Genomic DNA, 13,163 nt, shown 5'->3' with positions numbered 1-13,163 from the left:
TCCAATTTGGCTGTCCACCTCCAGAAGCATCAGCTCGTGTTGTATATATTTGGTGTTCAGATTTTCTGTCCTCCTATTTTGTCCTAATCTGCCATTTTTTAAAATGAGGAAATCTGCATATATAAGGCCTTTTTCATCCCCATCACTCACTTTTTAAACATTGCCTTTGCCTTGTAAAAGCCATCAAGTTTAAGCACAGTTCAGGCATTTATCAAACATAACTAAACTGAAGCTTGTTTTTCCCACAGTACTTTGCTCTTCTTCCCTCAACTAAACACTTTGCCAGTGCACACTGAAGCTGTTTGTCAGCTAGAACATTAATTTCAATGGATAACATTTTGAATTTTTAAGTTAATACTTACAAATTGGTGTAAATATTTTTAAAAACCACTATTCTCAGCATACCCACTTGGCACTATAGGGAGCACAATTGGGATATGACTAATAATCAGGGATAAAATCTGTACACACATATGATGTAAGTCTTTTCTAATCCATAAGATATGGAGAGTAGACCCTCTTCAAAATAATGTCTAGTTTGGGTTTTGTCTCCTCCATTATTTGGTAACTCCTCTCATATATCTATATGTTTTAAGAAGCTTCTACTCTACTAGGTGTCCATATGACCCCTCAAATGGCCTTTAGTGTTAGCTGTCCCTCCTCCATGGACCCTCCCTTATCCTTCTTCCCTCCTTTCTATTCAATCCTCCTGTGCCCATCTCTGCCATATCTCTGCATAGCTGTATTTTCCCTTTCCTTGAGAGATTCTCCCCTCTTCGCCCCCCCCAAGACCCTTACTCTATTCATAAACTGTGTGGTTATGTGGGTTGTAGCATATCTACTGAATATTACAAAGCTAGCATCCACATATAAGAGAATACATACACATTTGTTTGGGGGAGGTCTGACTTTCCTCATTAGGGATGATTTTTTTTTTCTAGCTCCATCTAGTTACCTGAGAATTTCATGACTTTATTGTACAGCTGGGCAAGATCCCATTTTGTAAAGGTACCACATATTCATTATTCACTCATCTGTTGATGAACATCTAGACCATTTCCTATTTCTGGCAATTATGAATAGAGCCACAATGATGAAGGATGAGCAAGTGTCTCTGTAGTAGGTGTAGAGTCCTTCGGGTATATGCCCAAGAGTGGTGTAGCTGGACCTAGAGGTAGATCTGTTTCCAGCTTCTTGAAGAACTGCCAGACTGATTTTCATAGTCGATGTCAATATTTTGAAATTGAGAGATTTCACATAAAGCCTGGCTTCATGGCTAGTGTTCAAAAATTATTGAGAGTTCATTTGTTCCTGGCAGCACTCAACTGCAACTACATCAGCCTCCCTTAGTTCAAAGTTCAACAGTCTCTGAAAAGTCTCTCTCTCTCTCCCCCCTCACCCTCTCTCCCTCTCTTTTCCCTCCTCTCCCTTTCCTCTCTCCCATCTATTTAACCACTGTATGAATTTTTTTTCAAGTATAATTTTATTAATTCATTCAGAATACAACTCAATTGTTATCCCATCACTTGTATCCTCCCATTCCTCCCTCCCCACAGTATGAATTTTAGCACTGTCTTCTTTTCATGAGTATTGGGAAATTAACGATGGCCTTACCTCAAAATTACAGATCCTAGAAGACCAAATAAGAATCCGAGACCAGGTGACAACAGGAACTAACTTTGCAGTACAGGATTTAAACATCAAGCACCTGCAAGGAGTAGGAGACCTTCGGGGAAGAGTAGCCAGGTGAGAAGAGGCGAGCTTAACTAAGGTTTGCCAGCCAGCTTTTGGCTACTGAATTCCTCTCTGAAAAATCTCGCATTTTCATTAAGGAAGGATCAATTTACACTGAGCTAAATGGATGACCTGTAGTTGAGAAACCGTCTCTTAAATTTTTGAAAGTCTGATGCTCACTCCTAGTTCCATGAATGCTTACACAGAATGTCCTTTTTTTTTTTTACTACTGAAAGTTACCAGAATGTTGTCTTTAGAGCCTTCACCTGAGCAGATGCCATAAGTTATACCCTGAACACCCACATAAACATGCAAAGTCCCCACATGTGTCCTGAGAAATAAAGTATTGACAGTGATTATGTATATATCAGCCCAACAGATGTTGTAAGTAGCCTTTTTGGTATAAGATGTTTAAATCAAGAGTTAGTAGTGTATGGGTCAGGAAAAAATCCAAAGATAATGACAATGGTAGAAACACTGACAGACACATGAGAAGTCAGGGAACGAAGATGGCTGGGCCATCTTGACAGACATGTGAGAACTTACTTGTGAGTGGATTCCCTTTTATATTTTCTTTCTTTTTTTATTTTTTTCCTTTTATATTTTCAGTCTCTACATCTTCTGCCAGAAGCTTTTCCTTGCTCCTTGAATTTCCTACCTTCATTTTACTCTTTCCAAAATGTAAATTATTGGATGAGAACAAGATGGCTGCCTTCTAAGTCAAAGTTTTTAGTCTATCTACTCAGCTATCACAGAACACCTGAAGCTAGGTGTTTATAAGAGCAGAAACTCAAGTATCTAACAGTGGCTGGGAACTGTGGCAGGACAGCAGGTTCCATGGTCTTGTGAGGGCTGCATCTTCCAGAGTGATTAACAGTGTCCTCATGTGTCAGAGACCTGATGGCCTCTATGCAGGCCTTAAGTCTACTCATCCGGGAGGAGCTCCAGTCATCTGCCACCTTGCCTCCTTATTTTACCACGCTGACAGTACTTGAATTTTGGACAATACAGAGTTAAGTCAGAGAATTTTAGGATATTTATTCAATCGTTTAAATAAAAATGCGTTCACAGATGAGCATGGTAGCACATGTCTTTCATCCCAGCACTCGGTAAGGAGAAGCAAGTGGAGCTCGCTGTGAGTTCGAGGCCACCTTGTTCTAAATAGTGAGTTTCATGGCATCCAGGGCTACAGAGAGAGACCCCAATCTCAAAGCAACCAAAACCAAAACACATGATTCATTCACCATGTATCTATCATATGCCAAGCTAAGATTCAGCAACACAGTGGCTCTCCACTGTCCACCTGGCAAAACCAGATCGCTCAACAGCTTGCCAGCAATGAGGATAATGCTGTCCTGAAAGCCTGGTGAGTGATGACAATGTTCAAATCAGACTGAGCAGAAGAGGCTCCTCCAGGAGGCAATACTCAGGATGGGTTTTTGAAGGATTTGTAGTAATAAGCCAAGAAAGGTGGAAAAAACACTTCACACAGGAGAAAAATGTATGGAAACAAGCAAAGAGAAGGTCTGATGAGGCATTTTCCAAGGCCTGACCATGAGATGAGTATTCTTGTTATGATATTTGGAATATGTATTCAAGGAGAAATGGGAGATAATGCCAAAGAAACAACCGAAGTTGAAAAATGAAGGCCCTTGTGGAGTTTGAGCTTCATGTAGAAGGCTGTAAATAGCCAGAAAAGAATTTTAGGTCATAGTGGCAATATATTTGGTGGCATTCTGATAATATCTGAATTGGTGGTGCATATAGTAAGAGGGCATAGAAATCAGAGGCAGTCTGTTGCAGCAACCCAGGGTAGAGGTGTCTAGGGCCTAAACTAAGTCACTAGCCATCGATGTCCAGTGCAGAAGACAGACATAGAAAAGTAAGATCTATAGAATTACCACACAAATCAACATTAATTAGGATAGAGGAACACATGTCAAAAAGTTTAGGAAGCATATCCAAATTTTTGGTCTGGGGTATGGTTGAATACCTGCCCTCCCCCGATTATTCAGCAAAGGATCAAACTATGAAATGAGAGGCAGCTGGAAGAAAGAAGCAAGAAGTGATGGTGCCTTGCTTCCAAACCTCTCTCATCTGAGAAGGCTGTGGGCATGGAGCTCCAAGGAGAAGCTGGATGGGCAGAGGCAGCTGAGGAGCTCAGGGCTTATGTTGCCCTACAACACAAATAACCTTGTGGCACTAGGAAAGACCCAACAGTTCTGAAATACCACTCTGTTCCCCTAAAATTCAGTTCTGTTTAGGAAATAATACTTATGGCTAGAAAGTCATCACAGAAAAGTTAACTGAAAACCAGAGACTACATAAATAAAGACAACATTTACATGTCATTCCATGCTTACTATTCAATATCAGATACATGAAAACATATTTTTAGATTTGGGAGAGTTATAAATCAAGATAATAAGATAAACATGGATGAACCTATGGCCCTACTTAAATATATATTTTTCAAAAAACATAAGCAACAAACACTTCCTTTTGAATTAAAAATAATTTGGTTCAGTTTGGTGGTATACTGGTGACACTTAAAATCCTGTTATTTCTTTCTTATAAATTCTATTTTGTACTTAAGGCAAAGACCAAATGGATTCAAAGTAACCAAGGGCCCAAGAGAAGGTTCATTGAGTACCAGTGCTTGCAGTGTAAGCTAGAGACCTGAGTTCAATTCCCAAACCCAGAGTGGAAGGAGAAAACTGATTTCTGATTTCTGAATCTCCACAGGTGAGCCTTGGCATCTCTCTTTCTCTCTCTCTGTCTCTCTCTCTCTCTCTCTCTCTCTCTCTCTCTCTCTCTCTCTCTCTCTCTCACACACACACACACACACACACCCACACACATTTTTAAGTAATTGAGAGACCAATAGAATAACATCCAGAAGATGTTATATTCTTTTTCCTTTGCTCCAGTTTAATTTTTTATTTTAAATCTCTTTATTTTTTTAGTACAGAATCAAGCTAATTACCGGCTTTACTACTGAATTCCTTCCTTTCTCCCCTTCCACTCTGTCACTTTCTGTTTTCCTCTCTCTCTCTCTTCTCTCTCTCTCTCTCTCTCTCTCTCTCTCTCTCTCTCTCTCTCTCTCTCTGTGTGTGTGTGTGTGTGTCTGTCTGTCTGTCTGTCTGTCTGTCTGTCTATCTTATGACAAAGCCCTGCTGTACTATCCAGGCTGACTAAACTACTAATGTCCCCCTCCTCTCAAAGGACCTGTACATACAGACACTTGCTAGCACATTCCACTGTCTCCAATATTTTATGAATCTCTATTCTCAATCTTAAGTAACAACTTCAGGACAAGGTCTTATTTTTCCTTGAAATGTCTAATATTTATGGAAAATTTCTGAAATCTATTTGGTTATCTGAGACAATCTCTGGCTTAGAGCCATGAGACTTAAAATTTCCCTGCCTCTTTTTTGTGTTTTTGCCAGGAAAAAAAAAAGGACTAATGGACAAACCAAGGCATTTTGATTACTGCCTTTCCACATGCAGTGATTTTAATACCAATGAGCATTTTGTTATAATTGAAATTAAGTTATTTTAACATAATTCTTAGCAAACACTTTACTGTTTCATAAATCAGCCTCAATAATTTATTTTAATATTTAATCCCTAATTAAAGTTCTGATTCCTTGGGTTTTCACTTCTTCCTCCATTACAATGTACTGGTAGTTTGAAAGCAACTGCTTCCTTTGAAGTGAATTTCTCACTGTTGTATTTCTCACTGTGCTTCCTTTGATATCCTCTCCTCTGATAGATTGACCTTAAGTCCAAACAGAGAAAGGTGAGTGTGCGCAGGGCACACACAGGAATGGCCATGACACAAAATCTGTAGCAGCAGCTGCAGCTGGCCAGTCCATTGTCATGTTTGGCTCTCTAGGACTACAGGGCCAACTTGAATTTTTTTTTAAATGATAAATCATGTTGATCTGTGATTAAAAACAATGATCATGTTCTTTGATAATAAAAGTTGAGTAAAAGGTACTTCTGTCTACACAGGACAGAATGGAGACATTTTGCTTACTTCTCCTTCAAGATATCTCAGTCCTAATAGAAAACTTAAAATGAAAAGAAAACCACTTTCACTTTTACTATAATGTGGAATTTGTCAGAGGTGCTGGTCAGTGATTTCCTCCAAACTGAAGAACACCACTTGGAGCGATAGACAGAGAGATGCATGCCAGCTGCCCCTGAGGGTGGGGAGGAAGGAGAGGTGGCAGAAGGGGACAGGAATTAGTGGAAGTAGCAACAACCCATGCCTAGTCTTGGGGTGGTGTGATCTCAGCGTGGATTCACATAAGGACCTTCTAACAAATCAACGGAGTTTCCATTCCACCTGTCACGGTTTCTATACACAAATGTGTAAAACAGTCTTTGAACACGACACAGGTGCATAGCATGTTGTTTCAGTCTTGATCTGACTGACTCCTAATTTTGTCTCCCCACAGCCTCCTGTCTTCCAGCCACAGCCTCGTGTTAAAGTTATTTTTATAAAACTATGTTTGTTTCTCAATTTCTCTCTTTACGCAGCTATCACAGAAATAATTGAGACCCTATTATATTATTTTAACAAGCTTCACAGCACAAGAACTGAGCAGTTATTAATCTACTCTTAACCCTCTAAGCTAATTTGGTTTCCTCCCATCATGCATCCCAGAGATACTTGCAATTTGTAGTTTTCATGCTCCAGCTCCTTCTAATATCTCTTGGACCTCTCTGCCGGCTCAATCCCTGCCTGAATCCCCTACTGCCTCCTCTTATTCCTCCTCCCCTGGCTGGCAGGAAGTCCAGCCCTATTCTCTTCCCTGCTCAGTGATTGGTTGTAAATTGCTTTATTGGCATATCAGAGGATAATTGGGAAGTAGTATTAACACAACATAGAGAGAGGCAGAAATGGAGGGTACAGAAATCACCATTTGAATTACACAGTAACCTCACGCCTACACCCTCCCTTCACGGAATGCTAGGAAGAGATCACTGTCTTAATTCACCTTTGGTTCCAGAGGAGTTATCAGAAAAAAAGTTTAGTCCTGGAGTTTACGAAATATTAGTAATTGCCAGGCGTGGTGGCGCACGCCTATAATCCCAGAACTTGGGAGGCAGAGGCAAGCGGATCTCTGTGAGTTCGAGGCCAGCCTGGTCTACAAAGTGAGTCCAGGACAACCAAAGCTACGCAGGGAAACCCTGTCTTGAAAAACAAAAACAAAACAAAAAAATATATATTAGTAATCCTAACGTATTTATGTTATTTGGTGTGACAGAAATGGTTCCTAGTAAGCAGCTATTATTTGATAGCAATCAAAAACTGTTGTTTTTACAGAACAACTGTCCAAGAACACTCTGAGCGTTGAGCCTTGCAGACAGCCAGGTCCTTGCTGCTCTGTCCTCTATTTCTTCCCGCATGAGCAACAGCTGAAACTGATCGTTAATGCAGCAGGTAGCTTCTCCAAGACAGGCTTGCGAAACAGTAGAGGGGCAGGTGGTTCTGTGCTTTCTTCCCTGCCAGTCTCTCTCTCTCACCAGGCTTCCTTCCCTAAAACACTCAGCACTAGGGACCAGTGTTCACTCAGGTGGCAACATGAACCGCCTGTCCTACAGGGCAACACCAATCTGAGGCCAGTCCAGGAAGAGACGTTTTGTTAGATGCTAGGAGAACAGGACATTGTTTTTTGAAGACAGAGTAGAACATTTTGTTTGACTGAGACTTTTTTTCCTAGCCAAAAGAAAATTGGCAGCTGGGGGTTGAGAGAAAAATGTGGATTTAGAACGTGATAGAGAAATCAGAACTTCCTAACAATAGGCAACCGAGCATATTACCCAAACACCAAAACCTGTAAAAATCACTTAGCTTAGCCAGGCACTGTGGTGCATGCCTTTAATTTCAGCACTGATGAGACAAGGCACGTACATCTCTCTGAGTTCAGGGACAACCTGGTCTACATAGCAAGTTCCAGGCCAGGCAGAAGTACACAGTGAGACTTTGTTTAAAAAGAAAGGAAGGGAGGAAGCAAGGAGAGAAGGAAGGAAGGAAGGAAGGAAGGAAGGAAGGAAGGGAGGGAGGGAGGGAGGGAGGGAGGGAGGGAGGGAAGGGAAGGAAAGGGAAGGGAAGGAAAGGAAAGGAAAGGAAAGGAAAGGAAAGGAAAGGAAAGGAAAGGAAAGGAAAAAGGAAAGGAAATTTTTTTCTACAGCTGAAATGTAAAATTTTCCCCAGTCACTGTAGTTTTCCCAACAGTACCTCAGCACTGTGACTGGGCCAGTGTGACTAAACCAGCTTCTCTCCGTTTCTGCGTGCCCCCACATCTGCCAACATGTTACTCAGAGACTTGGAGAAATTTGGCATCAAGTAAGCGCCCAGCTCCTGCTGTAGTTTACAGTCTGGGAGCCTGCTGACCTCACATACATTTCCATCCTGACTCTAGATGTGATTCAAGCATTGTGAAGCTTTCCGGGGACATCCAGTTCATCAGGCACGAGTGCCGGCAGGTTGAGAAGTCAGTTCAAGAACTCGTTTCTGCCATAGAAACCATTTCCAAGAACTTGGATGTGAAGGTAACTGAAAAAAAAAAAAAAGGATTTGTTGGACATTGTATGTTACTGCCAGCAGTAACTTTTGATAGCTCCTCAAAAGGCCTACTCAGAAAAGAGAACCCTTTACCTCAAGGGATTTAATCTGAAGCTCATTCATATACATTATGAGCTCAGTTGAACCAATATTTAGTGAGTGCCCTTCTGTGTCCACTGTGATCATCGGTTGCTTCCATCCCTTGCTGACATTTGCTTACTTTCTGTCTGCTTTCTACACTGTAGAGATGAGGGTTATTCACAAAAGCAGCTCCCATGGAAGCTGTTATTAAAGGCCCAACATTAGCGTCGTTGGTAATGTTACCTGTCTATGCAAACCCTGTGGTAGCTTAGATCTTTTACAAGAAGCACACAAATCCTCAGACCTGCATCTTAAGCTCAGTTTCTTCACTGGACCTGCCTGTTGCCTGGGCTTTCTGATTGGTTCTGCCCACTGATAAGGAGCTACCCGCAAGTTGTTCCTCGACTGTAGATTTGTCCGTGTCCTGTCACTGTGTGACACTCTCATTTCCCAGGTAAGCTGCTTGCAGAGGGGCTTTCTTGCTGATGCTTGTGTTAGTCCAGACCCAAGAGAAGCAAATACAGTGAAGGAATTAGATGAGCAGGAGACTCACTGAGGGGATGTCTGTGGGGAACAGTGGAGGGAGCGCTGGGTGAGGCAGGGGAATAGAAACCTGATTCCTGTGACATAAACAGGAGAGGAAGGACTCAATGCCATGAGAGTTAGCGAGTTCTCTGAGTGAAAACTGTCCCTGTGAGGCATGGCGCTCAGAGACAGCTGGGACCGCATGTGGGAAGGGTGTTCAGGGGACTCTGAATGCTACTGGTTTTAAGTAGTCAAGGCTAAGGACCAGGTTTGCCCCTTGCAGTAGTTGTCCGAGGCACGTGAAACCCTATTTCTGCACCCAAGTGTCTGGACTGTGGCTCTGCATATTAATTTCCACCTAGCACAGTGCACACGTGTAGCCTACGCTTTTCTTCTTGAATCGGGAGCCATTTGAAATTCCCTTCAGGTCGCAGGGCTGACTTGCAGATAGATATTCACTGGTGCTGAAAAAGAATCAGTGTATGCTAGCTGTTTGCCAGTGTCATGGGCTGTTACATACATCGGAATAAAATTTGTGTTTTTCGTATCTTGCTGCAATCGTTTGCACTCTACTTATTTGACTAGTAAAGAACAAATAAATCATTTAGAAGTAATTATTAGGCCTGGAGAAGTGACTCGCTGGTTAAAAGTCCTCCTTGTTCTTCCAGAGGACCTGAGTCGCACCCCCATGCCTCTTTTCACCTTTTCCGTTGCTAAGGCTATTGCTGATTGGAAGATGCTGGTCTTTAGCATCCATCTACAGTGGGAGCCGTGGCTAGTTCATTCTCTGGGATTTGTTTAGGCTCAATTGTGTGTTGTTGTCAGGTGTTTGTTTTAAATCCAGCTCTTGTATCTAAAGGAATTTCCCCCAAAGCTTCTGGAACCTCTTCTTTCCCATCCTATATGTCACAAGTTATTTCCTTGTGATCAAGTTAGAACACTATCTGGAAATTATAGAGGTCAAATCTCATGCCCACCATGTGTGTTTCCCTTGGAGCCTGACTGCATGCAAATGTCTCTGCAATAAGTGTCTGAGCGCTTAACACATTACCAATTAGGTATCTGAGCTTTTAGCGTTGGCCATGAGGCTGAGGATATAGTAGGGGAAGGACAGACTGTGACTAGGAAGAGAGAAAACAAAGAAACAATAAAACTGATTAATGAAGTGATGTCAATAGTATATCTTTGTAGTATCACCAGATATCCTATTACCTACAGAACGTTACAGACATAAGGACAATGGAGTGGACTACTTCCTATTACTGTTTTCATGAGAATACTATAACTGTCATTTTGAATCTTTTTCTTTTTTTTTTTAACTTGAAAATAGATTCTTCTCTCATACATTACATGCCAAGTACAGTTTCTTCTCCATTCCTTCCTCCTAGTTCCCCCCACCTCCTCTTTCCCCTGGATCAATCCCCCCCCCATTTCCTCTTCAGAAAAGAGCATACCTCCAAGAGGCAAAAGCCAGACAAGACAAAACAAAACACAACATGGCATGGTGAAAGTCCTCATACCAAGGCTGGACAAGGAAGCCCAATAGGAGGAAAAGAGTTTGAAGAGCAGGCAAAGAGTCAGAGCCACACCTGCTCCCACTGTTAGGAGTCCCACAAAAACCACAAAGCTAACAGCCATAACATACACAGAGGACCTGGTACAGACCCATGTAGGTCCCATGCTTGACACTTCAGTCTCTGGCCACATCAGCCTTGCTTTGTTGACTTTGTGGGCCATGTTCTTCTGGTGTCCTCAATCCCCTCTTAATCCTGTAGTCTTTCCTGCTGCCATCTGCTGCTGGGGAAGCTTCTCTGATGATGGGCAAGGCACTGATGAGTGTAGCAGAATATTTCATTGAGTTTTCTTTTTTTTTTTTTTTTACTATTCTGTGCCACCATTGCATCTTGTATGCAATGTATCTTGTATGCAGGACAGGTTGTGACTGGGTTGTTGTCTGGGTTTGTTTTCTCTTTCCATGGCCTACAGAATACCTTCTCATTATGAACAAACCAGAACGCAGAGGTGAATGCCCCAAGCTTGTACCAGCATGTCCTCAGCAATGGGTACCCACTGTCAGTTTTCTAAGAGTGACCTTCTGTCCTAGCATCAGCCTGGGTTGTTTAGGGATCTCCACAGGATCTCCTGGGCCAACAACCCAACAACTCAACCTAGACCCACCACTGGAAGCCTTGCCTGGCAAAAAAAATAAAATAAAAAAAAATCACCAGTTCTGACTCCATACCCTCTATTACTAGGAGTCCTCTCTAGGGTCACCCTTATAGATGTCATGGTTTAAGCTGCACTAAGTTTCCATACCATCTTCCTAATGCCACCCATTCCCAGTTCCATCTGTCTCTCCACACATTCTAATCCTCCATTTCACCATCCCTCCTGCTCCCATCCCAACCCATCCCTGGTTCATCTGCCCTAAGTGGTGGATTTTTCCTTTGATGACTACGTCATAGTGCCCTTCCCCATCTTTTTTGAATAATTTTGGCTTGAAGTCTACTTTATTATATAGTAAAATGGCTATACTAGCCTGCATCCTTGGCACCATTTACTTGAGATATCTTTTTCTAATCCTTTACCTGAGGTAATGTGTATCCTTTATCCTTGACATTGAGGTGAGGTGTGTTTCTCTCTCTCTCTCTCTCTCTCTCTCTCTCTCTCTGTTTCTCTGTTTCTCCCTTTCCCCCTCTCTCTCTGTCATTTTTCTAGGCAGGGTTTCTCTGCATAGTCTTGGCTGTCCTGGAACTTGCTCTGTAGATCAGGCTGGCCTGAAACTCACAGATTTGCCTATCTCTGCCTCCCAAGTGCTGGGATTAAATGTGTACGCCTTCACTGCCCAGCAAGGTGTGTTTCTTGTGTGCAGCAGAAGGATGGAGCCTGTTTTGTATCCATTCTGTTCTTCTGTGTCTTGTTGGGGAATTGAAGTCATTGATATTGAGAGATATCAATAAATAGTGATTGTTGATTTCTGTTATTTTGTTGGTGGTGGTTGTGGTGTTGGTGTTGGTGTGAGTGGGTGTTTCCCTGAGTTTTCATGGGTGTAGCTAATCTTGGTTTTTTTTTGTTTTTTTTTTTTGTTGTTGTTTTGTTTTCTTATAGCACCTTTTGTAGGACTGGACTTGTAGATATATATTGTTTAACTCTGACTTTATTATGTAATTTCCTATTTTCTCCATTTATGGTGATTGAACGTTTTGCTGGGTATAATAGTCTAGGCTCTCATTTGTGGTCTCTTAGAGTCGGCAAATCTTCTGTCAACACCCTTCTGGCTTTTAGAGTTTCTATTGGGAAGTCAGATGCAATTCTAATAAGTCTGTCTTTATATGTTATTTGATCTTTTTCCCTTGCAGTTTTTAATATTCTTTCTTTGTTCTATATGTTTAGAGTTTTGATTATTGTGTGATAATGGGACTTTCTTTTCAGTCCAGTCTATTTGGTATTGTCTGTGCTGCTTGTACCATTATAGGCATCCCCTTTCAGTTAGGAAAATTTTCTTTTATGATTTTATTGAAAATGTTTTCTATTGAGCTTAGATTATTCTCCTTCCTCTATTTCTATTATGTGTAGTTCATTTTTTTCATAGTTTTACAGATTTTCTGGATTGGGGGGTTTCAGGAGTATTTTAGATTTAATACTTTCTTTGATGGACATATCCATTCCTATTATCACATCATCAATGCCTGAGATTATCTCTTCCATCTCTTGTACTGTTCTGGTAAAGCTTTGACTCCATGGTTCCTGTTCAAATTCCTAAAAAATTTTTCATTTCCTGGATTCCCTTAGTTCGTGTTTTCTTTATTACTTCTATGTCCATTTTCAGGTCTTGAACATTTTTGTCTCTCTCTGCTGTTTGTTTTGTTTGTTTGCTTTTTTGTAAATAGATTTTTTTATTTCCTACAATTGCTTGCGGTGGTTTCCTGAATTCCTTTAGGGGTTTATTCATTTCCTAATTAAGGACATATATCATCTTCATAAAGCTGGTTTGATGGTTATTGTCTTGTGCTTCAGCTATGTTAGACTACTCAGGGCCTGGTAGGACAGCTGGACTCTGGTGGAGACATATTGCTCTGGCTGTCATTTATTGTGTTTTTATGCTGGTGTCTAGGCATCTGGGTTTGAGGTGATTATAGGTCTAGGTGTTGATGTCTCTGTTTGTCTTTGTTGGGTGAGAGTTTTATTTCTTGGTTTCGGAATCCTCTCTAGATTTTCAGAGAGTGTTGGATGAGTGCTGCCT

The 13,163-nt window shown here is 41.4% G+C and overlaps 1 protein-coding gene across 2 annotated transcripts in view; it reads left to right on the top strand.

The window, feature by feature from the left end:
* The window catches only part of FAM81B (family with sequence similarity 81 member B), a 53,893-nt gene that overhangs the window by 22,495 nt on the left and 18,235 nt on the right, over positions 1-13,163 (top strand). For both annotated transcript variants that reach the window (XM_084802216.1, XM_084802215.1), the window contains exons 6-7: positions 1,628-1,746; positions 8,172-8,301. In XM_084802216.1, the coding sequence (XP_084658342.1) occupies positions 1,628-1,746; positions 8,172-8,301 (249 nt within the window). The remainder of the gene's footprint in view (positions 1-1,627; positions 1,747-8,171; positions 8,302-13,163) is intronic.

This window comes from Acomys minous (genome assembly GCF_964271855.1).
Source record: "Acomys minous genome assembly, chromosome: 11".
Lineage (NCBI taxonomy): Eukaryota > Metazoa > Chordata > Mammalia > Rodentia > Muridae > Acomys > Acomys minous.
Note: the sequence above shows the minus strand (reverse complement) of the source record. Positions and strands in the feature narration are given on the sequence as shown.